The sequence below is a fragment of the Pseudorca crassidens genome, chromosome 1 (assembly GCF_039906515.1).
Source record: "Pseudorca crassidens isolate mPseCra1 chromosome 1, mPseCra1.hap1, whole genome shotgun sequence".
Taxonomy (NCBI): domain Eukaryota; kingdom Metazoa; phylum Chordata; class Mammalia; order Artiodactyla; family Delphinidae; genus Pseudorca; species Pseudorca crassidens.
The window spans coordinates 150,146,233-150,172,675 of NC_090296.1; the positions used below are offsets into that span (position 1 = coordinate 150,146,233).

At 46.4% G+C, this 26,443-nt stretch overlaps 1 protein-coding gene across 1 annotated transcript; it reads right to left on the reverse strand.

Moving 5' to 3' along the window:
- Nucleotides 1–7,796: 7,796 nt before the first annotated feature.
- Nucleotides 7,797–19,034, reverse strand: TMED3 (transmembrane p24 trafficking protein 3). The gene is made up of 3 exons (XM_067698763.1): nucleotides 18,459–19,034; nucleotides 16,522–16,770; nucleotides 7,797–8,657 (listed from the first exon to the last, which is right to left on the reverse strand). The coding sequence occupies exons 1-3, from the start codon at nucleotides 19,017–19,019 to the stop codon at nucleotides 8,421–8,423; spliced, it is 1,047 nt and encodes a 348-aa protein (XP_067554864.1). The 5' UTR covers nucleotides 19,020–19,034; the 3' UTR covers nucleotides 7,797–8,420.
- Nucleotides 19,035–26,443: the final 7,409 nt, after the last annotated feature.

The following is a 26,443-nucleotide window of genomic DNA, read 5'->3' on the forward strand; positions in this document are numbered from 1 at the left end:
AGAGAGAGGCCTCAGAAGGAACCAACCCTGCTGACACCTTGATCTCACACCTCCAGCCTCCAAAACCATGAGAAAATAAATCTGCTGTTTACACCTCCCAGTCTGTGGTGTTTGTTACAGCAGCTCCAGCAAACTAATACAGCTTGCAAGAGAGAGCAGCTAACGGGGGGGGGGGGGGGGGGGGGGGGGGGGGTAGATACTTTGGATTCCAGTCAGTCAAGATGCAGCCTTGGTAATAGTGAGGCGTGGTCCTCCAGGGTCCACCACAGCCCGGATGGAATACCTAACAGAGGTTGCCAGCCCTCTGCTTTGATGACAGACTCCCAAAGCAACTTGTGGTGATTACTAATCGTGCCTTGATACTCAGAAGTTGGTGGAAATGTCCATGTCCCTCGATTCTGTAAACCAATCAATCCACTCTGGTAGGTAGAGTTTTCAGGATCTGATCCACCCAGAGTAACAATGTGGTTTGCCAACGGCTCAAAGTGTAGGAAGTGCCTAAAGTCTAGCTGACAAGCCAGCCTAGGGCGGGGCTCTATCTTTTCTTTTTTTCTTTTGCGTTTTCACATCTACCTGCTAGAGCTGAAGTTCAGGGAAGGGGATATTTCCAACCCAGGTGTGATGGTTAATTTAATATGTCAGCTTGACTGGGCTAAGAGATACACGGAGAGCAGGTAACATATTATTTGTGGGTGTGTCTGCAAGCCTATCTCAGGAAGAGATTAGCATTTGAATAGGTAGACTGAGTAAAGAAGATTGTATACCAATGTGGTGGGTATCATCCAATCCATTGAGGGACTGAATAGAAAAAGGCAGAGGAATTTGCTTTCTCTGCTGGAGCTGGGACATCCGACTTCTGACCTAGGGCATCAGCACTTGTACTTATTTTTTTTAAACATCTATATTGGAGTATAATTGCTTTCCAATGGTGTGTTAGTTTCTGCTTTATAACAAAGTGAATCCGTTATACATATACATATGTCCCCATATTTCTTCCCTCTTGCGTCTCCCTCCCTCCCACCCTCCCTAGCCCACCCCTCTAGGTGGTCACAAAGCACCGAGCTGATCTCCCTGTGCCATGCAGCTGCTTCCCACTAGCTATCTGTTTTACATTTGGTAATGTATATATGTCCATGCCACTCTCTCACTTTGTCACAGCTTACCCTTCCCCCTCCCCATATCCTCAAGTCCATGCTCTAGTAGGTCTGTGTCTTTATTCCCATCTCATCCCTAGGTTCTTCATGACCTTTTTTTTTTTTTTTTCCCCTTAGATTCCATATATATGTGTTAGCATATGGTATTTGTTTTTCTCTTTCTGACTTACTTCACTTTGTATGACAGACTCTAGGTCCATCCACCTCACTACAAATTTCGTTTCTTTTTATGGCTGAGTAATATTCCATTGTATATATGTGCCACATCTTCTTTATCCATTCATCTGTTGATGGACACTTAGGTTGCTTCCATGTCCTGGCTATTGTAAATAGAGCTGCAGTGAACATTTTGGTACATGACTCTTTTTGAATTATGGTTTTCTCAGGGTATATGCCCAGTAGTGGGATTGCTGGGTCGTATGGTAGTTCTATTTTTAGTTTTTTAAGGAACCTCCATACTGTTCTCCATAGTGGCTGTATCAATTTACATTCCCACCAACTGTGGAAGAGGGTTCCCTTTCCTCCACACCGTCTCCAGCATTTATTTTTTGTAGATATTTTGATGATGACCATTCTGACTGGTGTGAGGTGACACCTCACTGTAGTTTTGATTTGCATTTGTCTAATGATTAATGATGTTGAGCATTCTTTCATGTGTTTGTTGGCAGTCTGTATATCTTCTTTGGAGAAATGTCTATTTAGGTCTTCTGCCCATTTTTGGATTGGGTTGTTTGGTTTTTTGATATTGAGCTACATGAGTTGCCTGTAAATTTTGGAGATTAATCCTTTGTCAGTTGCTTCATTTGCAAATATTTTCTCCCATTCTGAGGGTTGTCTTTTCGTCTTGTTTATGGTTTCCTTTGCTGTGCAAAAGCATTTAAGTTTAATTAGGTTCCATTTGTTTATTTTTGTTTTTATTTCCATTTCTCTAGGAGGCGGGTCAAAAAGGATCTTGCTGTGATGTATGTCATAGAGTGTTCTGCCTACGTTTTCCTCTAAGAGTTTGATAGTTTCTGGCCTTACATTTAGGTCTTTAATCCATTTTGAGTTTATTTTTGTGTATCGTGTTTGGGAGTATTCTAATTTCATTCTTTTGCATGTAGTTGTCCAGTTTTCCCAGCACCACTTATTGAAGAGGCTGTCTTTTCTCCACTGTATACTCTTGCCTCCTTTATCAAAGATAAGGTGACCCTATGTGCGTGAGTTTATCTCTGGGCTTTCTATCCTGTTCCATTGATCTATATTTCTGTTTTTGTGCCAGTACCATACTGTCCCGATTACTGTAGCTTTGTACTATAGTCTGAAGTCAGGGAGCCTGATTCCTCCAGCTCCGTTTTTCTTTCTCAAGACTGCTTTGGCTATTCGGGGTCTTTTGTGTTTCCATACAAATTGTGAAATTTTTTGTTCTAGTTCTGTGAAAAATGCCAGTGGTGGTTTGATAGGGATTGCATTGAATCTGTGCATTGCTTTGGGTAGTAGAGTCATTTTCACAATGTTGATTCTTCCAATCCAAGAACATGGTATATCTCTCCATCTATTTGTGTCATCTTTAATTTCTTTCATCAGTGTCTTATAATTTTCTGCATACAGGTCTTTTGTCTCCTTAGGTAGGTTTCTTCCTAGATATTTTATTCTTTTTGTTGCAATGGTAAATGGGAGTGTTTTCTTAATTTCACTTTCAGATTTTTCATCATTAGTGTATAGGAATACAAGAGATTTCTGTCAGCACTTGTTCTTAGGCTTTCAGATCCAGACCAGGACTTTCACCATTGATCCCCTGGTTCTCAGGCCTTTGGACTCAGACTGAGTTATGCCACCAGCTTTCCCGGGTCTCCAACTTGCAGACGGCAGATGGTGAACTTCTCAGCCTCCATAACCACGTGAGCCAATTCCTAAAATAAAATTCTTTGGTTTTATTGGTTCTTTTTCCTTGGAGAACTGTGACTAATACTCCAGTCTAGAAGAAATGTCCCACCTCAGGGGCACCAGAATCACAAAGGACAGAATCAGCTCCAGCCTGCAGCCACACTCCAGCTGCCACCCTTACACACCCCTGACCAATTATTCCTTGATCAGAAGTTTCCAGCAGGAATGGATTTTACTAATCTTATTAACTTATTTTTCAAGGCCTCTTGAGATGACCAAATAGCTTTTCTCACTTGACACTTCCTAGCTGTATGGCCTTGGGACAAGTTGAATAAATTCTCTGTGCCTCAGTTTCTTCATCTATAAAATGGGAATATTAATAATCCTTATGTCATAGAGCTGTTGTGAGAATCAACTGAAATGATACACAGAGAGCATTTAGAAATGTGCACATAGCAAGAGCTCAATAGAATTTCTTTTTAGTTGTCATAATTAGTATTCTTAAACCTTAAAAATAAGAACATTAGCATTTACACTTCCTCCTATCTTCCCCATTGCCTGTATTGTTCTTTTTAAATCATTAGAGTTTATAAAATTTATTCTAACTAGATTTTCCATAGTTGTCTCATCTCAGGGGTCTATTTTAAGGGATGAAACACTTCCTGACCATCTGCCCTTTCTATGATGCCTTCTTTCCTTCCTGGTTCTCTAGAGCTTTTCAGGAGAGTAGCTTATTCAATAATGGTTCACGAGTGCTCTGTCCCCTGAGTTCCTTCCAGCTTTAGAATGGTCACCTGCTGCCTCTGTACATGAATGACAAGCTAGCAGTTTATAATCTTCTTTAGTCTACATTCTCTTTACCTAAATTCCTTGTAGACGCTACTTTGCCATCTGTCTCACAGTAAATGTCATAGAAAAGTTGGAGAGCACATGATTTCCTCTCGTCGATTGCTTGCGCTTTTTGTCTTTGTTGTTAATGTAACATAGATGTTGATAGTTTCCTTATCTTTTTTTGAAGCTAAGTAACTTCACTAGGATATGTCTGTGTTGATCATTCTTCTTCAATTTTTCCTAAAATGCAAGGTACCCTTTTAAACCAAGGATTGGGGTCTTCCTTTATTTCTATTAAAGCTTTCTTTTTTTATGTCTTTAGACTTGTTGTGGTGGTTCTACTTTCTTCTTCAAGGATCCCAATTACCTGCATGCCAGATATCCTTTGTTATAGAGATCTCTCAGTTTTTCCCTGATAACTTCCAGCTGTTTTTTTCCATTTTATCTTTTTTAATTTCTTTATTTTTTACGTATTTTACTTTTGGCTGTGTTGGGTCTTCATCACTGCATGCGGGCTTTCTCTAGTTGTGGCGAGCGGGGGCTACTCTTCATTGTGGTGTGCGGGCTTCTCATTGCGGTGGCTTCTCTTGTTGCAGAGAACGGGCTCTAGGCACACAGGCTTCAGTCGTTGCAGCAGGTGGGCTCAGTAGTTGTGGCTCACGGGCTCTAGAGTGCAGGCTCAGTAGTTGTGGTACACGGGCTTAGTTGCTCTACAGCATGTGGGATCTTCCCAGACCAGGGCTCGAACCCATGTCTGCTGCATTGGCAGGCAGATTCTTAACCACTGCACCACCAGGGAAGCCCTCTATTGATTTCTTAAAATCATCAATATCAGTATCTTTTCCCAAACGAGACAAGAACCTTTAGTATACCCTCATTCTCTTTAGTCTCTCTGCCTGCCTCTTAAACTCTCTGGATCTTGTTCAGAATGGCAGTATTTGGTTGGCATGTATTTTCTTTCCTCCTTTACTCTGGCCCAAGAATTTTGGACAATAAATATCAGTTCTCATATGTTTCACCGCTGCCTCTGAGGTTTAGTTCTCTTCTCCTCTGCTGTGGTCCTATGTGCCTGAGATTTCTCTGTGGGTTTTCATGTCTACAATTTGGCTAAAGTCCAGGGTTATTTTATTCTTGCCTTTTCTATTTAAAAAAATGTGCCCTCATTTTCTTCTTGCATGCAGTGTTGCTGTTGAGAAATCTAATTTAAGTCTGATCGACAGAGGATTTGTTTTTCTCTCTGGAGGCATTTGGAATTCTCTCTTTGCCTTTGGTATTCTTAAATGTCATTACGTGTCCATATGGGGATTCACCTGGTCAAACCTCAACCCTGTTTGTCACTCTGTGACGCTTTTGCTCTGAGATCTTTCCTTTCTTTCATTCCAATATATGTACTTTTATTATTTCTTCAAATATATTTTTTCTACTTCAGGTTCACCTATTATCCATCTCTTATCTCTTCTATTTTCACCTTTCCTATCTCTTAGCTTTTTTTTTTTCTTTTTCTTTTAATATTTTCTCCTTTTTTCCTGCTGCCATCTAGGACGGTTTTTCATACAGATCAGCTCTATGTCATGCTTTTATTTCCTCTGGAGTAGTCTTCATTTCTACTTTTATATTCCTCATCCGTAACATTTCCACTTAGTTCTTTATTACAACTTCTTGCTACAGCTAAATATTATTAACATTTTCTCGTTTAGAGTATATTTATTTTGTTACTTAAAAATTGGGGTCCACACGTTCCAACAACTTTGCTTCAAATGACATGGTTGAATGGTGGTCAAGGCGTTGTATCTTTTTGGTATCCTTCGGGGTCTGGTTGTTTCTGCCTGGGTATTCATGTTCCCTTGGGGTCTGGGAATGTGTATTGACAAGGGCTAAAGTCTAGGACCTAGCTGGTGTCTCTGCAAAGGATTTAATGAGGTGGCGGGGGAGGGAGCCCCAGGATGGAGAATCACAATGGGTAACCCTCATTTGCTCATACTTGCCAGCCTTGTTGTTCAATGTTCACTTTATATTTTTTATAATTCTTAATTTTTATTTTATTTTTGGCTGCATTGGGTCTTAGTTGTGGCTCACAGGCTCTTTGTTGCAGTACGTGGGCTCCTCTCAAGTTATGGCGTGTGGGTTTTTCTCTCTCTAGCTGTGGCACACGGGCTCCAGAGCACATGGGCTCTGTAGTTTGCACATGCAGGCTCTCTCATTGAGACGCGCGAGCTCAGCAGTTGCGGCGCGCGGGCTCAGTTGCTCCACGGCATGTGGCATCTTAGTTCCCAGACCAGGGATTGAACCAACATCCCCTGCATTGGAAGGCGGATTCTTTACCACTGGACCACCAGGGAAGTCCCTTAATGTTCACTTTAAACACTCGGAAAGAACAGCCTTGGGATGAGAGAGTGGCCTTAGTTTTTAATCCACCAGCCATGGATCTTAGGGAGGGGAGGACAGGGAAGAGGAGACGCCCTGGGGCAGCTGGTCAACCACCACTCACCACCCAGGGACAGGGCCTTTGCTCTGTCCTGGTCGTGCCCTACACAGGCACCTGCAGCCTGGCTCCTGCCACTCAAATCATGGCAAAGGAAGGGGGCCATGGTAGCCCCAAGGCAAAATGCAGGAGAGGCAGGCACAGAATGTCAGCTTCTAAGAGGAAACAGTCACATTATATTGCTTAATCCAGGTAGTGGCACATAAGGATGTGCTGTATTGTTTTTCACTATACTGCAAACATATTTCAAAAAAAATCTTTTATATATACTTGGTACTTAGAGAAGAAATACCATCAAAACTCTATGAACAGGTATAAGTAGGATTTATCTTTCAATCAAGCTAAGTAAGGCTTATGGAGTTTCTATCTCATGGGATTGTTTATTTTGTTCCCTACAATGCACGATTAACACTTGCTAGACAGCTCAGGATTTCAGATTTCTTGGTAGGTTTTTTTAGGACAGACATCATATCATCTTCCCTCAAGACCTACTATACAGACACTTGATCAGGATGCATTAATCTCTTACTAATGGGCAAGGCTGTTCATCTAATAACTAATATCTATTAAGAGCTTAGTATATATCAGGCATTATTCTACACACTAAGAGATACAGCAGTGAACAAAGTCCCTACCTTCATGGAGCTTACATCTAGACAATAAACAAACAAGTAAACATAACTGTCAATGGTGATAAATGACATACAGAGAAGTAAAGCAGAGACAGAGACACAGAGGGACAGGGACAGGTGAGATGATGCCATCTTAAACAGAGTGCTTAGGAGAGACCTCACTGACAAGGTGACACTGGTTAGGAGGAAATGATGGAGCAGGTCATGCAGATATCAGGGAGAGGGTGTTCTAACAGAGGAAACAACCTGTGCAAAGGCCCTGGGGCAGAAGCATGGCCTGGTGTGATAGGAACAGCAGGACCTGGAAGACATGGAGAAGTGAGTGGAGGGAGTAGGGTAGGGGATTTCCAGGGCCAGAGGCTGGGGTGCCAGAGGCTGTGGTGCCAGATGCAGGATCTCAGAGACCACAGTGAGGACTTTCATGAGCTGTGAATGACATGCAGAGCCTTGGGAAGGTTTTGAGCAGGAGCGACAGGGTCTGACTTAGGTTTTAAAGAGACCACCGTAGCTGCTGTGGAAATGGCCTTGGAACAGCCACTCATCATTGCTCAGTCTTTTCTTTTTCTGTTCTTAGCCCCTCTATTTGGATTAAATGATGACTCAGGTGTTGATAGTAAGCACTAGGGTCTGAGAACACAAAATAACCAACTCCCTATTTCACTGTTTTCATTCAACTGAGAGCTGTTTACTACTCCCTCCACAAACGTCTACACATACAGATCTCTGAGGCATCACTTGCTCTATTAGGCTGTAATTAATTATACGCACACCAATGCTCCCCATTAAGCCGTGAGCTCCTTTAGAGCAGAGAAATAATGGCACAGGTCTCCATGGTGCTCACAGACAGTTTTTATTAGCCAGAGTCCTGCCTTCTAGGAGATACACAGCCAACCAAGGCACCCAGCTACCATTTTGTTCTTGCTCGCAGGGCTGATTCCACGGCTCACCTGGGATGGGGACTTCTGCAAAGCCGCTTCAATGCCTGGTTTCCACAGGTACAGAGAGCTCCACGTGAGGAAAGGCCAGACAGGGCCCTGTCTCCTCCACGCGGGATAGGACACACAAGCCAAATGGGCCATGCGTCGTGGAGCAAAAAGAGAGCCCTGAGCTGCCCCCTGGAGGCCTGGGCCCTTGGGGTTCCTCCTACGAGCCAGGCCATTGGATGGCTGCCTGCCTGCCCTCCCACACTGGCCAATCCCTAGCCTGATTGTACCCTTTCTGCATTCAGTGTTACACACATGCTGCAGCTGGATGCCTTCCGCTTTCTGGGCTCTATGAGCTTTGGCTGCTGGAGTACAAGGACCAAGCATCTGAATAGAAGGCAAGGTGAGAACGTGTTACCCCGTGCTCTTCTCCAGGCAGCTCCTGGGTCGCACCCACCAGCCCCAGAAGCCTGTGACCAAAGGGAGCTGCTCCGCCCTGGGGTGGGAGGGGCCTGGGAGCAGAGCACCCCAACTAGGAGTGGACCATCCTGCTGACGGGTCGTTTTTCTGTGAAGAAGCTTTTCAGCAGCAGCACCTGGCTGAAGCTGACCACGAACAGCGCGATCGTCTCACCAACAGACCAGTAAGAGACCCGGCTGTTCAGGTCCTCGGCCCGGGCCCTGTCCTGGGCCTCCCGGAGCCGGTAATGCGTCTGGGAGTCAATCACCGTCTTCAGAGCCTCGTGGATGGTCACACAGGCGGACTCCATCTAGGCAGGAAGAGAAGAGCAGTCACTGTGAACCCTCAGAAAAGAAGAACAGGACCCGGCACACACACAGCAAGTGTGATCTTCAACATCCTCGGTAATTTCTCCTGGATGCTAACTGTGTGTCTGTGCTAAGGATGTGACACAGCTGTATTCATAATAAGCCTGACTGAGGCTCAGAGAGGTTAAGTAACTTGTTCAGAGTCACACAGTTAGTAGATGGCAGAGTCAGGATTTAAACTCAACTGTCTGAGTCCTGAGCCTATGCTTTCAAATACTGCCCTGTGTTCTTATTTAATACTCACCATACCCCTGACAGGCAGGGATCATTACTCCCAATGTTAAGGAGGACTGACTGATTGCTTACTGCATATACTGATGAGGAAACTGAGGCTCAAAGAGGCTACATGACTTGCCCAAGGTCACACAGCTAATGAACGGCAGGGTGTGAAGTAAACCACAATTGTGTTGGACTCTGAGTTCATTCTATTAAATTTGCAGCCTACACTTCTATGTATACACAGAAACACATGAAGACATACATTTCTCATGTACATAGAACCACACTCACATACAAACATGTGCAAAGACAGACATGTGTGCACATGAATGTGCACACACACATGCATATACTCACACATAACGCACACTACTTCACAACTTCCTTTACCTGCTAAAATATTACGTGTAGCATGCCGGATTCTGAATACATCCCACCCCCACTACCAAGGTCCCCTGCTCCAATCCCAGGGAGCTGTGAATGTGATGAGCTGCCACTCCTGTGATTATGTTATATGTCACAGCTGACCTTAAGAGAGGGGGACCATCCAGTGGGCCTGACCGAATCACAGGAGCCCTTCAGAGCAGGGAGCTTTCTCCAGCTGGTGGCTGAAGGAGAAGTCAGAGAGGCTGGATTCAAAGGAATTCAGTGCACCGTTGCTGGCTCTCAAGATAGAGGTCACATGCAAGGACCAGAAAAAGGCCTCTAGGAGTGGACAGCACAACAGCCAACAAGGAAACAGGAACCTCAGTCCTACAGCTGCAAGGAACTAAATTCTGCCAACCACCTGAATGAGTGTGAGAGCAGACTCCTCCCCAGAGCCTCCAGAGAAGAGGCCAGACCAACCTGATTTCAGCCTTGAGACCCTGAGCAGAGAACCCAACTGAGCTGGCCCATGCTTAGAGCCTACAGAACGGTGAGATAATGAATGCCTGTTGTTTTCAGCCATTAGTAGTAATTATTGACTCAGCAATAGAAAACTAAGATATTACGCCTGTGAAAGAACATGTGTTCTTACTCACAGGCAACCTCTAAAGCAATCATTTTATCCAAAACCCAGCAAATTCTATCCCAACAATAAGTTCTTGTGCTACGGAAGTTCATAAGCATCCAACAGACGTTTGTTTCCCAAATTCCAAAGGTGAACTACTTATAAAGCTCAACGTAAGAAGCTAGAAGGGACCAAACCATTGTGTCACCACCTTGACGGACCCCCGTGAAACCCTCATTTCTCTCACAAATTGAACAGTTTCTGGACGCCAAAGGGGAGGCTATGACCAAAAAAAGATGTTGCCCTTACTTGCTTCATAGATATTCTTGATTCTGGGCCATTCAAGGAGCTAAACTAGACTACGTGAGGAGAGAAAAGCTCCCCTTTAGCCCCTGTGTTGACAAGGCAGCATCTTCTGTCTGACAACTGGTCTACCTCCTAGGGGTGTGGGTTTCCTCTGCACATGTTGGCTGACGCCCTCATTCTGATCTATAGGGAAGAGGTGGTGAAATGTCACGTGGAGGGAAAACTGACAAGGTCACTGTGTACGAGATGGAATTAGTGGACCTCGACTAGGCATCAGGTCAAGGGGCAGAATCCACTGTAAAGAACAAGGTCATTTGTGCTTCACTTTTTCCCCCAAGGGGAACCTTGATCCTGCTTTCTCAGTGACACCTGCGTGTCCTATTTTTGGGCTATATTACGGTCTTCTCTTGCGACTGGAGTTAGCATGGGGCTTCTTCACCTTCCCCACATTTGGTAGGTAGGGTGTAGAGGGATACCTTGGAGATACTGCTGGTGTGGTTTCAGACCACCACAATAAAGCAAATGTCACAATAAAGTGAGTCACAGGGATTTTTTGGTTTCCCAGTGCATATAAAAGTTACGTTTACACTATACTGTAGTGCATTAAGACTGTAATAGCATTATGTCTAAAAAAAAATCAATGTACATACCTTAATTAGAAAATACTTTATTGCTGAAAAAAATGCTAACCGTCATCTGACAACACAGGGTTGCCCAAAACCTTCAACTGTAAAAAATACAGCACCTGTGAAGTGCAGTAGAACAAGGTATGTCTGTACCTACAGATGTGTGATGTTGAGAAATGGACAAATGATCCTGAGAAGGGTTCCTGACATCAAGAAGTTGATTCCAAAGGGGACTCCTAAGTGACAACTGACTTCAGATGCCAACCTCTCAGGGTACAGACCTCTGCACTGGAGACGATGGTGGCATCACCCCTCCTCGCTCTCCTGGTAATGCTTCCAGAGTTGATGAAGGCATGTCAACTGTCACAGAGGAAGGAAGGGGACTAAACTGTGAAGGAACCAGGAAAGAGGTCACAGAGTGGAGTCAGGCTTTACCTACGCAAACCTGTGTCCAAGTGGAACCAAGGTATGGCATTTGTAGACGCTTCCCTACTGTGCCCTTCCAGTCACTCCCTGTGACCATGACACAGGAAGGTTTGCTAAGGCCATTAGTTCTATATTTATAGCACCCTGGTGATCTTCGGAAGACCGCGGTTATTGAAGGTAGGGCTGGGAAACTCAGGAGAGACACCTCTCAAAATGACACTACAGGAATTCCAAATCATACTCGGTTTTCTCTGATAGCCCAAACTACACTAATTCGTTCTTTCAAATGTTTATTTATTAAGTGCCTACTCGCCTTCCAGACATTGTGCGGGGCCCTAGGAACTGAGAGATGAAATGAGTCAGACACAGTCCTGGGTCCCAAGAAGGTCATAATTTAGAGAATGTTATCAGCTTCCTGCAATGCCAAAAGAGCTAACAACAGAGGGGTGAGAGGAGCTATAGGAACACCTCAGAGAAAGCTGCTAATCCTGCCAGAGATGGAGGCGTACCTGACACAGGGAAGAGATAACCTGAACCTTGACAGATGGGCAGCATGTCACCAGGCAGAGGATGAGGGGAAGGCATTCCACGCAGGAAAAGCATGGCAGGGCTTCCCTGGTGGCACAATGGTTAAGTATCTGCCTGCCAAGGCAGCGGACACGGGTTCGAGCCCTGGTCGGGGAAGATCCCACATGCTGCGGAGCAACTAGGCCCGTGCACCACAACTACTGAGCCTGCGCTCTACAGCCCGTGAGCCACAACTACTGAGCCTGCGTGCCACAACTACTGAAGCCCGTGTGCCTAGAGCCTGTGCTCCGCAACAAGAGAAGCCACCGCAGTGAGAAGCTCGCGCACCACAAGGAAGAGTAGCCCCCGCTCGCCGCAGCTAGAGAAAGCCTGCGCACAGCAACGAAGACCCAACGCAGCCAAAAATAAATAAATAAAATAAATTTATTTTTTAAAAAAAGGAAAGAAAAGCATGGCAAAGAGCACATGCAGAGCCCAGTATGTGCAGCCCATCGGGGATATGTGGGAAGGAAGTCATGGGTAGGTGGAAGCTCACGGTAAAGGCCTTGAGAGTCAAGACTTTAACACGAAGCTCTGTGAGCAGAAGATTGGCAAGGCAAGGATCCCACTTTAAGAGAACGTCCCTGCCAGCCATGATGCAGAGGCGGACTGGTGGTGGGGAAACCACTTTGGTGGCTGCAATTCTGCTGGGAAGAAAAGACGAGGCCCTCAATTAAGAAGGTCACCAAGTGGGGTGAGAAGAGTGGATCTGGGAGCGATTTAGGGGACTCGGTAACAAAGTAGAGAAGATCGTTCTTGAAATTAGTGGGATGAACAGAGATACACATATACATGTGTATACACGCACACGCATGCCCGTGTGTATATGCATGCATATGCATGTGTACACACAGACATACATACACACATGTTTAGAATGTATAAATACACAGAGGCTTTGTTTTTAAACACTAGGGAAGGGCTCACTGGTTTTCCAGGCTAGAATTCCACCCTCCGTGTTTATTTCCATCACAAGCTCATTCAGAAACTCAAAATGTACATTACACTCACTTGAACTGGGGGCTCCTGGGACCCCTGAGCCCTAGCCCAGGCGTTCAGCAGTATAGGCTGGTACCTCCAGCCTCCTCCCAGGGTCCAGAATCACTGGAGAAGGAGTGGGGGTGGGGGTGGGGGGGAGAGAAACGGAGGAGGACACAGAAACCACGGGTGCCGACACCCCGGGCAGAGGACACATCAGATATGCCACGTAAGGCATCACTTCAAAGACGTGGATCAGATGTCATCAGCCAGAGAGCAGCACTGCACTTCTATGAAGAGGGCCTGAGGTCTTTACAGGAACCACCTCAGATCTGATCAGTGACAGGGAAGGAAGCCAGTTTTCAGGAGGTAACAGAGCAGGAGGTGGTACTCTACGGCTTTCCTGGCGTCTAAAACCAGGAGACACCTTTAGAACCTGGCACGGGCCTCACAGGAGACCCCAGGGCCACACATCACCAAGATTCACAGACACCTGGAAGCATCCCCTTACCGTAAAAACATGCTACTTCCCTGTCCACTGGGATCTGCTGTTGGCGTTAGTCTAAGATACCACTTCAGCTTGTTCCCACAAAATTTCAGTTAGGCAACCCAGCCAGCCTGCTTCCTACCCAGCAGGAAGCCAGCAGAGGCCCTTCTGTTGCAAAGAGCCCTGTTCTCCCAGGGCCATGGGTCCCCAGCTCTCCTGCAGTGCGAACTTCACCCCGCTGAGACCTCCAGCCCTGGCTGGTTCAAAGTGTCCGGGCACCTCACGGGGATCGTGGGCACCACTCCATCATGACAGGTAGTCTCTGGAGACACCCTGACCTGTCTCCCTCCCAGGACCATCCCTTTCCTCCATCCCATGCCCACATCCCATCCCGTCTCTACCACCTGCTGATGCCCAGGTCTTCACTCTGTAACCAGCAGCAAATTCCTGCAGCCTCACCTCATCAGGACCACCACGGATAGAAGCACTTGGCTCTTTTTTATTTTATTTTATGTTTTTGGCCGCGCAGCACATGGGATCTTAGTTCCCCCAACCAGGGATCGAACTCGCACCCCCTGCAATGGAAGCGCAGAGTCTTAACCACTGGACTGCCAGGGAAGTCCACACTTGGTTCTTTAAATTCTTCAAGAGCTCAAAGGCAGCGTCGCAGGAGCTGGCCTCAGAGTAGAGTTAGGAAAACCTTTCATCTTCCCTCGACCACCACTGAGGCAGCCCCGGACCTTGGACCTCTGTCAGGAACCTTCAGCCTCCGCTAGGATCTGCCCAGACTCTCAGGACGCCCAGGGCACCTCAAGGTTGGCCTCCCTCAGCAGCATTCCTAGCCCATGTCCTCTGCCAGGAGCCTGGTCATGCTGGAACTCAGGCCGAAGACAAGTCCCTCCGGCCTGGAGCCCTGGCCCAGGACGCGGTCACTCTGGATCCTATTCTTTCACCCTCCGGCTGCTACTGGTGCCAGAACACACAGCCTCTGGCCCAGCACTGAGCTGGATGAAGCCTCAGGGGAAGAGAGAAGACAGCTGCAGGTAGAAAGGGGATCCATGCCAAGCAAAATAAGATCAGGGCCGGTGAGGAAAGTAAAGTGATGCCCTGAACACCTGCACCTGCTGTTCTCCCCACCCAGGAGGCCTCTCCTCCTCCCGTGCCAGACACACTCCCAGGCAAGCACCCAGAGTGTCGCTTTAAGCTAAAACTCTCCCTGTGAAGACTTCCCTGACCCTCCTGGAAGAGTCAATGGGTCCATCCCCTGACAACCCTCACCCTTAAATCTCAGCTCTGATCAGAGCATCCTGGAGCTCCACGGTTTACAGGGTCGCATTCCACACGGGGCTCCTGACAGCTGGGACAGCGCCCTCTGACCTCATACTCCCACCACCCAGTACAGTGTGCAGACTGAGCACGGGCCCACCACAGGCGAGGGGGCGCTGTCTGAGACAGGCACAGACCAGGCAGGGGGGTCAGAGGTACAGAAGGAGAAGGAAACAGCTCTTTTGTGGCTGGGCAGAAGGAAGGATGAGGTTCCCAGATGTAGAAGAGGGGAAGTGCAATCACTCCTTCCTGCAACAAAACCAAACTCTAATTCTAAGGCTCCAGGAAAGAACGTCTCTAGTGCGTTAATCCACAAAGCCTTTTCTCTACTGGTTTCTTTTCCACTGCTTAGAGAGAGAAATCCTTCAGCTCAGCTTCTGGAGACTCATAAAATCTTCAAAACAGAAGCTATTTCATCAACGACCAACAGACCTCCTGAGAGGATAGGTTATGAAAGATCCTACACAGAAGACACACCCTGGGCTGGAACTTCTATCAGCAGTCATGCCGCTAAGTTCAAACGCACTGCTGTCCAGTGGAACTCTCCATGCGTGGGCACCAGCCACCTGTGACTACTGAACACTAGAAATGTTGGTACAGAGCAAACAAGGAAGGGAATTTTTAATTTAATTTTAATTAAATGTCAACAGCCATATGTAGATAGCTGTCACTGACCGGACAGTGCAGTGCTAACCTCCAACTGCTCAGAGCATGAGCCCATGGTCAAAGCCACAGAGGAATGGAGCCTGTGGTCACCTTGGAGGGCAGCCCAGAAGGTAATCTGGCATTGCTGGAGACTCAGATGCTCTGGCTTTGGGTGTGGAACAGGTGCAGCCACAGAAGGTCATTCCTGTCTCGCAGGTTTCCCTGGGTCCTGCCACTCAGTCATTTGATAACTATTTGGTGAGCTCTTAGTCTGTGCCACACCCCAGGCACTGGGGCGCTGGGGATTCAGGGGTAATACAGAGTCCTAGCCTCAGAGCCTGCATATGGGAGGGAGGGAAAAGCTTAAATAGCAGGAGGGAAGACTGAGGGAGGAGGCTGGGGTCGGATTATAGTTAACTGTGACAGCCATGGGTGACAGAGATGACTATCCGTCCTCCAAAGTGTCACCGTTTCTCTTCCAGATTGTGAAGTTTGTTGCTAGGAGTTGACTGCCCAACTGAACTGATTGCCGCCTTCGTTTCATCCAGTCTATCCACAGGACTATTCCTCAACAATGAGATATGAGTGGGTGTGATGGCATCACTTCTGGGCCAGGGCTTTTAAGAAGCAGATGGGACTTTATCATTCTCTCCTTCTTTTGGTGGCTAGAAACAGAGGACTCTGAAGCCCTAAGGGACATCAGAAATATGACAAGAAAGAAGGAGCCTGGCTTCCTAAGTCACTCCATGGAGGAAAGTCCTCCACCCCTATCCCCACTCTCTAGATTATTATTTGAGTGAGGAAAAAAAAAAAACTTTCATTGTGCTAAGCCGTTGATATTTGGGGTTTATTTGTTATAGCAGCCAGCAGTTGTTACGCTGACTAATATATACCACACAAAGGAGGACCGGTCTTTCTCATGCAGATACATCGTATCAGCAGAGAGGCATATGCTATGTGTACTTTGAAAGTGGTGCTGTGTCAAAGACTTAAATGGGAACGCAGGAACACCAGAGGAAAGCATGGCAGGGATCCAGTTAAAGAATGGAGAGGAAGACCAAAAGGAGAACATAGGGTCTTGTAGGACTGGATGTGAACAGAGGGGCAGAGTCAATACTGAGACTTCAGACTGGAGCTGGATAGCTGGTGACTGTTCATCAGGCAACACGGGCACAGACAAGGAGGAGCAGGCTGTGGGGGAGGGGGTTCATCTCAGCCTGTTAGCGTCCACTCACCTGGGTGAGAGCCGTGACTCTGTTGCCCATGTCTGGGAGAATGGGGGGCTCGTCGCCCACTTGAAAGTCAAAGTAGACGGTCTTGTGAGAGAAGGTGGAAAACTCATTACTGAAGCAAAACTGATAAACGCCCTTGACCTCAGCCTGGTGTGTGAAGCTGTCATACTGCTTCTTGGTTTCCCTGTAGATGGTGTTCCCCAGGGGGTCCTCCACATAGCAGTCGACGTCGTAGTGGCCTCCAGTGATGACCTGACAACCACAAAAGACACCCACAGTCTGCTGTTACCAGAGAGGCAAACACCACTTACCAAAGGCCGACCAGGCAGTGATTACATGTCACAAACATTTTTTTCATTTAATCTTCGCAGTCTTCTAAAGGCTGACACTCCCCAATTTACAGAGGATGACACTGAAACTGAGAGAGTTGAAGTTAACTGGCCATGGTCATGCCGCTTGAAAGTGACAGAGCTAAGACTTGAAACCATGTCTGTCTGATTCCAAAAGTTTTGCTCTGCAAGAGTGCCAAGAGCCTAATCCTCCCCATTTTACAGAAGAGGTAACTGAGGCTCCGAGGTTAAGTAAACTGCTGAACGTGTCTGGTAAACGTTAATATTATTGCTGATGGAATGCAAGGGGAACGCAAACATAGACTGAAGCCTTCACAGAATCAGTGATTACCAGAGGTGGGAGAGCCCTCGGGAATCATTAGTTCAAACTCTCAACACAGGAAAGATAAGACCTGCAAAGGGCAAAAATCACAGAGGTGGTCAATGACTATAACTAAGGTCCATCAAAGAACACAGTCAGTGGCCTCCATCTGCTTCCAAATATTAAAATTTCCTTTTGTTCAGATGGAAGAAGTTGCTTTGTGATTAGTGAGCTTCCTAATGCTGGAGGTGTGTAAACTTATGCTGAACCTGCTCTAACAGGGGTTCCTGACCTGGCAGGGACCAGATGACCTCTCAGCCCCCTCCATCCTCACAACGATCATGTTTTGGTGACTGTATCTAGGTTACCCCTGTTAACCCAGCTGCAATTTCCACACTGTCCACGGACATGTGAAAGTGGCAACACCAGTGACTCGGAGGTCATCACACATTGTGCTGTCCCCAAGCACACGCCTCTTTTAGTGGCTTTGGTCAGAGAGGGCCCACCACATGGCCTGCCCCTACTCCTGCTTCCCGTGCCAACTCATCTCTGTAACGCCTGTCAGTATGTGTCCACAAGCAGACGCGGGTCTGGGTATAATTCCCACTCAGCTCCCTACTCTTAGATCTGCTCACTCAACCTTAGGGGCAGATCTCTCACTCAAGACCTGCTCCCCTGAACCGTGAGCCATGAAATCTCTCAAAGGAGCCAGGACTGCAGGAGCTAGGAGCTTTTCTGAGCCATATGGCAGCAGCCACAACACCACTCCTTGGAAACACTGCCAGGGCTCAAAGCCTGCGCTGACACCTCCTTTCCAAAGCGCCATTTCTCATCACTTGCCGCGCTCACCCCAACTTGACTTCAAACACTGGAGAGAGGGAAAAATAATGCCAAGGACCCATTTCCTCTCGCTGCCATTTTTCAGTACAGGCGGGGACAAACTGGTCCAAAAAACTTGGGACAGAGAGCTTGTGTCCAGCTAATCAGACATGGCATTCCTTAGAATCAAGGGGCCTGCAGGTCATTGAGGACAACTCCCCAGGATGCAGGACCCGCCCCCGGGCATCCGCATCCAGGTAGCGCACCTTCGGCGCTACCTCCCGCCCTGGGTAGTCGGGCCTGTCTCGAGTGGGCTCTGACTTCCTCGCGGGGAAGTCAGCTGGTCTCTGGTCATTCCCGCCCCATTCAGCCTCTTTGGCTAATTCCAGCCACTCCAGCCTGGGGCGCACCAGTGACCAATGGAGACCTGGAAGGGGGAGAGGAGGCGCTGCCGGGCGCCAGGGCCTCACCTGGTAATCCAGGGAGAACTTCACGCCCTGCTCCACGTCCTCGTGGAAGCACTGCTTGGCGTTGTCAGGTAGCTCGAAGGTGAGCTCCGCGCCCCGCGGCCGCTCCGCCTGCAGCAGCAGCAGCAGCAGCAGAAGGGGCAGCGCGCAGGCGGAGCGCGAGGCCACGCTGCCCATGATGCTCCCGGTCCAGTCCCGTGGGCGGCGGCTCGGGCGTGTGCTCCTCGCGGATGGGACGGTGGCTGGGGGACCAGGGATAAGGTGCAGGGACAGACGTGGCGCTTGCGGGGCGCTGCGCTTCCGGGAGGGCGGGAAGCTCAGCGCGCAGCCGCGCGCTCGGGGGTGGTCCCGGGACCGAGGCCAGAGAGCGCCGCGGCCTCCCCCCGCCCCTCCTGCCCGTTGCGCCTGCGCGCTGGCTGGGCTGGCAAAGGGGACACGCCCCTTCCCCCGCCCCGCGCTGTTCTGCTGGGGCGTCTCGGCGAAGGTGAGGCGGGACGCCCATCCCCAGCGCGCACCTCCCCGGAAGGGCCCTCTGCCAACATCCCCGACAGACGTTTTCTGCATCTTCTGGGACCCGCAGGCTTGAGGATTACCCGGAATTGGCCCAGGTCCACGCAGTCCATCCTCTCTGGCTGCAGCAGCACGAAGCCCATGGGGTTTTACAAGGTACAGGCTCTGCTTCTGACTGGCTCTGTAACTTGTCTCACGCTTCTCTGGAGAATCAGTCTCCTGGTCTAGAACTGGGTGTGCCCAAACCTACTATCCACAATAGCAAGGAAGGCTAGAGGAAAGATATGCAAACTCTGGGGACCCAATTAACAACCCCTTTCTCATTCCCATCCCCTTCCCAAGGTGAAAAAGTATGCCACGGGGCAGGGGGGGTTGATGGGTGAGAGTAAGTGAAACCCCACAATTACATCTGTTCTGGGGAAAACCGGCAGGCGTGCTCACACACAAAGCTTCCTGAAGCTTCCTGAAGATACGAATACAGGTCTCTCACTCAGGGATTTCAGGTATCTCTTGGTTGTCTGTATAAGTTGAAGGTTCTTCTGGGACAAAACAATCTTTTTTTTTTCCCTTTGACTTCTCAAAAGCGCTGAAAGCAGATAAATTAATTTACTGTCTTATCTATTACCATTTACCTAAGAAGATATTTTGTATAATCATTACTATAGCGTTTTATATTCACTATGATCAGGTAAAGACAAAGAAAAAAAGATTGTAGTCTCGCTACTCAGTAAAGAATTTTTTTCAGAACATCATTAGGTGAGGTGTATCTTGATTTTAGCAAAGAGTTTTACTGCCTATATAGGTCTCCACGTGGATAAGACCAAAGTGTCCTGTCACTTAAAAAGCTTTTGCACAGCAAAGGAAATCATAAGCATGATGAAAAGACAACCCTCCAAATGGGAGAAAATATTTGCAAATGAAGCATCTGACAAAGGATTAATCTCCAAAATATACAAGAAAAAACCCAATCCAAATATGGGCAGAAGACCTAAATAGACATTTCTCCAAAGAAGATACACAGATTGCCAACAAACACATGAAAGAATGCTCAACATCACTAATCATTAGAGAAATGCAAATCAAATCTACAATGAGGTGTCACCTCACACCAGTCAGAATGGCCATCATCAAAAAATCTACAAACAATAAATGCTGGAGAGGGAGTGGAGAAAAGGGAATCTTCTTGCACTGTTGGTGGGAATGTAAATTGATACAGCCACTATGGAGAACAGTATGAAGGTTCCTTAAAAAACTAAAAATAGAACTACCATATGACACAGCAATCCCACTACTGGGCATATACCCTGAGAAAACCATAATTCAAAAAGAGTCATGTACTAAAATGTTCATTGCAGCTCTATTTATAATAGCCAGGACATGGAAGCAACCTAAGTGTCCATCGACAGATGAATGGATAAAGAAGATGTGGCACATATATACAATGGAATATTACTCAGCCATAAAAAGAAATGAGATTGAGTTATTTGTAGTGAGATGGATGGACCTAGAGTCTGTCATACAGAGTGAAGTAAGTGAGAAAGAGAAAAACAAATACCGTATGCTAACACATACATATGGAATCTAAAAAAACAAAAAAACTGGTTCTGAAGTACCTAGGGGCAGCACAGGAATAAAGACACAGATGTAGAGAATGAACTTGAGGACACGGGGAGTGGGAAGGGTAAGCTGCGACAAAATGAGAGAGTGGCATGGACATATATATACTACCAAATGTAAAATAGATGGCTAGTGGGAAGCAGCCTCATGGCTCAGGGAGATCAGCTCGATGCTTGTGTCCACCTAGAGGTGTAGGATAGGGAGGGTGGGAGGGAGATGCAAGAGGGGAGAGATATTGGGATATATGTATATGTATAGCTGATTCACTTTGCTATAAAGCGGAATCTAACACACCATTGTAAAGCAATTATACTCCAATAAAAATGTTAAAAAAAATTCTGATCTCTATGTCTGTGAGTCTGTTTCTGTTTTATAGACAGGTTCATTTGTGCTATATTATAGATTGCACATCTAAGTGATATCATGATATTTGTCTTTCTGACTTTCTTCACTTAGTATGCTAATCTCTAGTTACATCCATGTTGCTGCAAATGGCATTATTTCATTCTTTTTTATGGCTGAGTAGTATTCCATTGTATATACATACCACATATTCTTTATCGCTTCATCTGTTGAGGGACATTTAGGTTGTTTCCATATTTTGGCTGTTGTGAATAGTGCTGCTGTGAATGTAGGGGTGCATGTATCGTTTTGAATTATAGTTTTGTCTGGGTATATACCCAGGAGTGGCATTGCTGGATCATGTGGTAATTCTATTTTTAGTTTTCTGAGGAACCTCCATACTGTTTTCCGTAGTGGCTGTACCAACTTACATTCCCACCAGCAGTGTAGGAGGGTTACCTTTTATCCACACCTTCTCCAGAATTTGTTATTTGTAGACTTTTTAATGATGGCCATTCTGACCGGTGTGAGGTGGTACCTCATTGTAGGAATACTAAACACTTTAAGTTTTATAAATGAAGGATAAAAAAGATGAAGATATGAATTTTTAGAGTAACAATTCATGTTTCTGCATTGGGAGACTTAATCTTTTAAAATGTTAATTTGCACTGAAATAACTAAATGTCAAAGAATCCCAGTCATAATCTCAGAACATTTTTAACATTTAATAAAATGATTTTATGAAATAATTTGTCCAATGAGAATTGAGAATGAATGTGACTCACCATTTGTGAAAGTGAGTTAAAAACCTACAGTAATTAAAATAGATGCTCTGATATGGAACAGAAAGACAAATACACCAATGGAGTGTAATACAATGGAACAGAATGGGGTGGAATGAAGTGGGATGGGATGAAATGAGGGAGTTTAGAAACAGACTCAAGAATTTTAAAAGCAAGAATTTAACATGTTACAAGGATATTTTAAATCAGTGAATGATATCAAGATACTTTTAGCTTCAAGTAAATTTTTTAAACTCCAACTAGATTAAATGATATATAACCTATATTAAATAGACTATAGAATTCTAAAATATACTACTCATATCATATATATCAAAAAATATACCATTGAATATCGCAGAAAGTTCAGAGGTGAATTCAGCTTCAGGCATAGTGTGATAAGGGCTCCAGTCCATTTCCCTGCTTTTCTCTTGGCTACTCCCTCCTCTGCATGTTGGCTTTATTCTTAGGCTCTATTATTTTATTGTCATAAAAAGGTTGTCAAACCAAACAAACAAGCTTGAGCAACATGTTTATTTAGTCATGTCTATCAGAAGGAAGAGAAATATTTCCTTCACTCATGACCTGTATGTCCTTTCCTTCAGTACAATTGGGCCAACTTAGGTCATGTGCCCATATCTGGATCTAAGCCACTGACAAGGGGAAAGTCATGTACTGATTGGCTTAGGCTGGATCCTTTAGCCAATCACTGATAAGGAGAATGGGGATCGTCATAATTAACTCAGACCAATCAGGGCTTCCCTTGGAGCTCGGGATGAAGTCAAAAGGGCTGCAAGGATACAGGGTGACTGACTACATACACAAAATCAGGATCTACTGGGAAGGAGAAGGGAGGATCAAACTGGGTAGGCAACAATATCCAACTGAAGCAAAGAAAGGATTAAGTACTGATTAAATTGTAATGGGATAATTTAAAAATGTATTTAGACCCTTACCTCTCACCCCATGAGAAATCATTTTTGCCCTAGGTCAGGAGTGTCTGTGATTCTGGGTCCATCATCCCAGAGGAGGCAGAGGACTCCAGAAGGGACAGCCAGGTGGGCTTCTTTCATCTGGCTATTTGGACTGGTTCACACTGGCAAGACCTTGTCCATGAAAAATCGAATCAATAGTCAATCTAAGAAAAAAATGGGAAATTTTATTCGAGCCAATCTGAGTATTATAACCCAGGAGACAGTCTCTCCAAGAGTTCTGAGAACTGTTCCAAAGAGGTAAAGGAGGAAGCTAGCCAAAATGTGATTTTGGCAAAGGGGGTACCTGCAGTCAGGCACACATCTTTCTCAGTAGAAGGTTGCTGCGAGTCACAGTAGCAGACATCTTGGTTAATGGTTTTAGTGCTTTTCTAAGTATGGGAAGATCCAAGAATCCAGGTTCATAAAAAATTTCTGCTAAAGATACTATCTGAGGGCCGGTTCTGTCAGTTGTCCCAGAGCACAGAGTGCCTCATCCTGATCTTCGCCCTGAATTCCTTTCAGGGTGTGTCGTAGGTCAGCAACTGCAGTGGTGAATGACTTGATTCTTGCAGAACTAGAGATGGTGGGCAACAGTCTTTATTTGACAGTCCCTTCCCTTTTACTCTTTTTTTTTTTTTTTTTTTTTTGCGGTATGCGGGCCTCTCACTGCTGTGGCCTCTCCCGTTGTGGAGCACAGGCTCCGGATGCGCAGGCTCAGTGGCCATGGCTCACGGGCCCAGCCGCTCTGTGGCACGTGGGATCTTCCCGGACAGGGACACGAACCCGTGTCCCCTGCATCGGCAGGCGGACTCTCAACCACTGCGCCACCAGGGAAGGCCCGTTTTACTCTTAATTTCAACCAACGTTTGGGGAGCATTTTGTGACCAATTTGTCTCATGGCACTAGGAATGCTCATTCCCAGGTCAAGTGAGGATTTTGTTGATAGGTCACGTTACATGCTATTACTGGACTATGCTCTGTTAACAATAGCCAAAAGCCTCTGGATCACCTGTCTTACGGTTATGGTCCAGGAAATGGTTCCCTCTTATTGCTTCTTCCCATATCTAGAGTTACACTATTACAATCGTTGATCTTATAGGACTATATATTTTGATCAATCATTGCAAACTGCCCAATCAGCATTAATTTTATCTGTGGCTCCGTCACACATTTGGTAATGCAATAAACGATAATCTTGTGAAACAGGCAGAATGCAAGTAATATGACTAGCGACATTCATAGGTCATAGGGATTTAAGCTAAGCACTTCCATTAGGTGAGGCCCAGTATCTCCCAAGGTTCCTGCCATTCGGGAGGTCTGGTTAACATATAATGCAGTTGCACAGTGCACACCAGAGTGGGGGCTGGAGAAGGAGGTCAAAGGACAGAGAAAAAGGTTTGATGTTTCCATTTTTCTTGTCTTGCCTTAAAATGTGAATTTTTATTTCATCAACCTTGACCTCTTCTAGCCTTTCACTTCTTTCTCTTCTCTTCCTCTCCCCCGACCCCAATTCTCATGCGTAATGATTACCCTTTTCTCCGATGAAAATTTCTAGATTTTTAACTCTGTGCTTTCGCAGTCAGTCTACTGGAATTGGATCACAACATCACCTTCAGCTAAGGTGTCCTGGTGAGAATTACCAGACACTTATTTCTGTGTTGACTTATTAGATAATGCTACAGTTCTAAAATACTTACCTCCTTTCTTTTTCTGAGATCTGCTTCTTATTCTTGATGTCTTGCCACAGATAGATTCCAAGTGTGAGCAAGTTTTCTTCCTTCCTACTGCATGCGTGCCATTTTGTAACTTGGACCGTAGTGTTGCAGGAAGGGGAACCCCTTCAACGGCCCAAGAATGGACTCTTGTCTAACACTCGGAAATGAATTGTCTGAGGAGACACACGTGCTGACAAAGCAGGACACTACTGGGAAGGGAAGCCCGGGCGGAGGGCAGCAGGGTAAGCGAACCCAGGGGGACTGCTCTGCCATGTGGTTTGCAGTCTCGGGTTTTATGGTGATGGGATTAGTTTCCAGGTTGTCTCTGGCCAATCATTCTGACTCAGGGTCCTTCCTGGTGGCACATGCATCGCTCAGCCAGGATGGATTCCAGCGAGGAGGAGCCTGGGAGGTTGGTAGGATATATGGACTGGTGTCTCTTTTGACCTTTCCTGAATTCTTCCAGTTGGTGGTAGCTTGTTAGTTCCACGTTCCTTACCAGGACCTCCTGTGGTAAGATAACTCATGCAAGTAGTTACTATCCTGTTTGGCCAGGGCCTGGCGTTTTTCCATCAGTGGTTCCCCTAACAACAGGACAGGGACTGCTGTGAATTTCACCTCATTAACCTTTGGATGTGAGAAATGTCACATTTCTTTACTTTGCTAAATCAAGTTAAAATTGACTGTATTTCCCAACCCCTCCTTCCCAACACTGATAAGAAAATCCATCTCAGCCATGGTGGAGCTCTCTCCACTGTGTTCTGTAGATGTCTTAAGCAGTGCATAGCCTTCAGGTTCAGGGAGCCCTGGGGTCCTTGTGCCGATGTGTTCACTGTCCAAGCTCCAGTGTTTCTTCAAGGCAAGTGCATCAGCTGCCCTCCTGCCCCGCTTGACCCAGGCCCATTCTCCCAAGATGCACATGTCAGCTACAAATTGGCACTTGTCATGGGCACTTAACATCTACCTCTACAAGGATTAAAGCAGGTGCCGCTGCAGCTGCTGACTTTCAACACCCCCTGAAAGGGATTCAGGGTGAAGATCAGGAATGAGGCCCTCTGTGCTCTGGGAAAAACTGGGAGAACAGGTCTTCAGATAGTGAGATATTTTCAGGAGCCGATTTTATGAGCCCAATTCTTGCATCTCCTCATATCTAGAAAAGCTCTAAATTCCTTCATGGTGACGTCTGCTCCTCGTGACTAGCAGTAACCCTCAGGAGACTAGCAGAACCTTCTGCAAAAAATATGTGCTTGGGCTTCCCTGGTGGTGCAATGGTTAAGAATCTGCCTGCCAATGCAGGGGACACGGGTTCGAGCCCTGGTCTGGGAAGATCCCTCATGCCGCGGAGCAACTAAGCCCGTGCACCACAGCTACTGAGCCTGTGCTGTAGAGCCCACGAGCCACAACAACTGAGCCTGTGTGCCACAACTACTGAAGCCCACACGCCTAGACCCCATGCTCTGCAACAAGAGAAGCCACCGCAATGAGAAGCCCGTGCACCGCAACGAAGAGTAGCCCCCGCTCACCACAACTAGAGAAAGCCTGTGCTCAACAAAGACCCAACTCAGCCAAAAACAAACAAATTTATTTTTAAAAAAACAGTGCAAACTGCCAAGTATATTAAAAAATATATATATATGTGCTTCATTGTATGTACACCCCCTTCACCAAAATCACATATATACTGACCTTCCCCCCTGCCTCTTTGGAGCAGTTTCTCAGAGCTATGTGAAATGCTGTCTCCCAGGCTGCAGTCCTCATTTTGCCCCAAATAAAACTTAACTCGCAACTCTCACGTTGTACATTTTTTTAAGTCAACACACATCTAGCCACTCCCCTCTAAGGTTTTGCTCTGGAAAGGAGCAAGTTCCACACAAGGGACCCCAACTTCTGAGCCTCCTATAATCTTGGGAATGTACTCCCTCACTGGGGGGGGGGGGGCCTTGTCCCTCATCACACCTCCACCTCCCCCAGCACTTTCTTCTCCTCCCAGGGGGTCCCTCCTAATCTCTCCTCAGAGGAGCTGGAAACAACATTGACCTCCCTTTCCT

Coding starts and splice junctions, on each gene's coding strand:
- TMED3 (XM_067698763.1), bottom strand. CDS start 19,019: ATGCAGAAAACGTCTGTCGGGGATGTTGGCAGAGGGCCCTTCCGGGGA. Junction 16,771..18,458: donor AGTTCTCCCTGGATTACCAG/GTGAGGCCCTGG, acceptor TGTGGTTGTCAG/GTCATCACTGGAGGCCACTA. Junction 8,658..16,521: donor GAGTCACGGCTCTCACCCAG/GTGAGTGGACGC, acceptor CTTCCTGCCTAG/ATGGAGTCCGCCTGTGTGAC.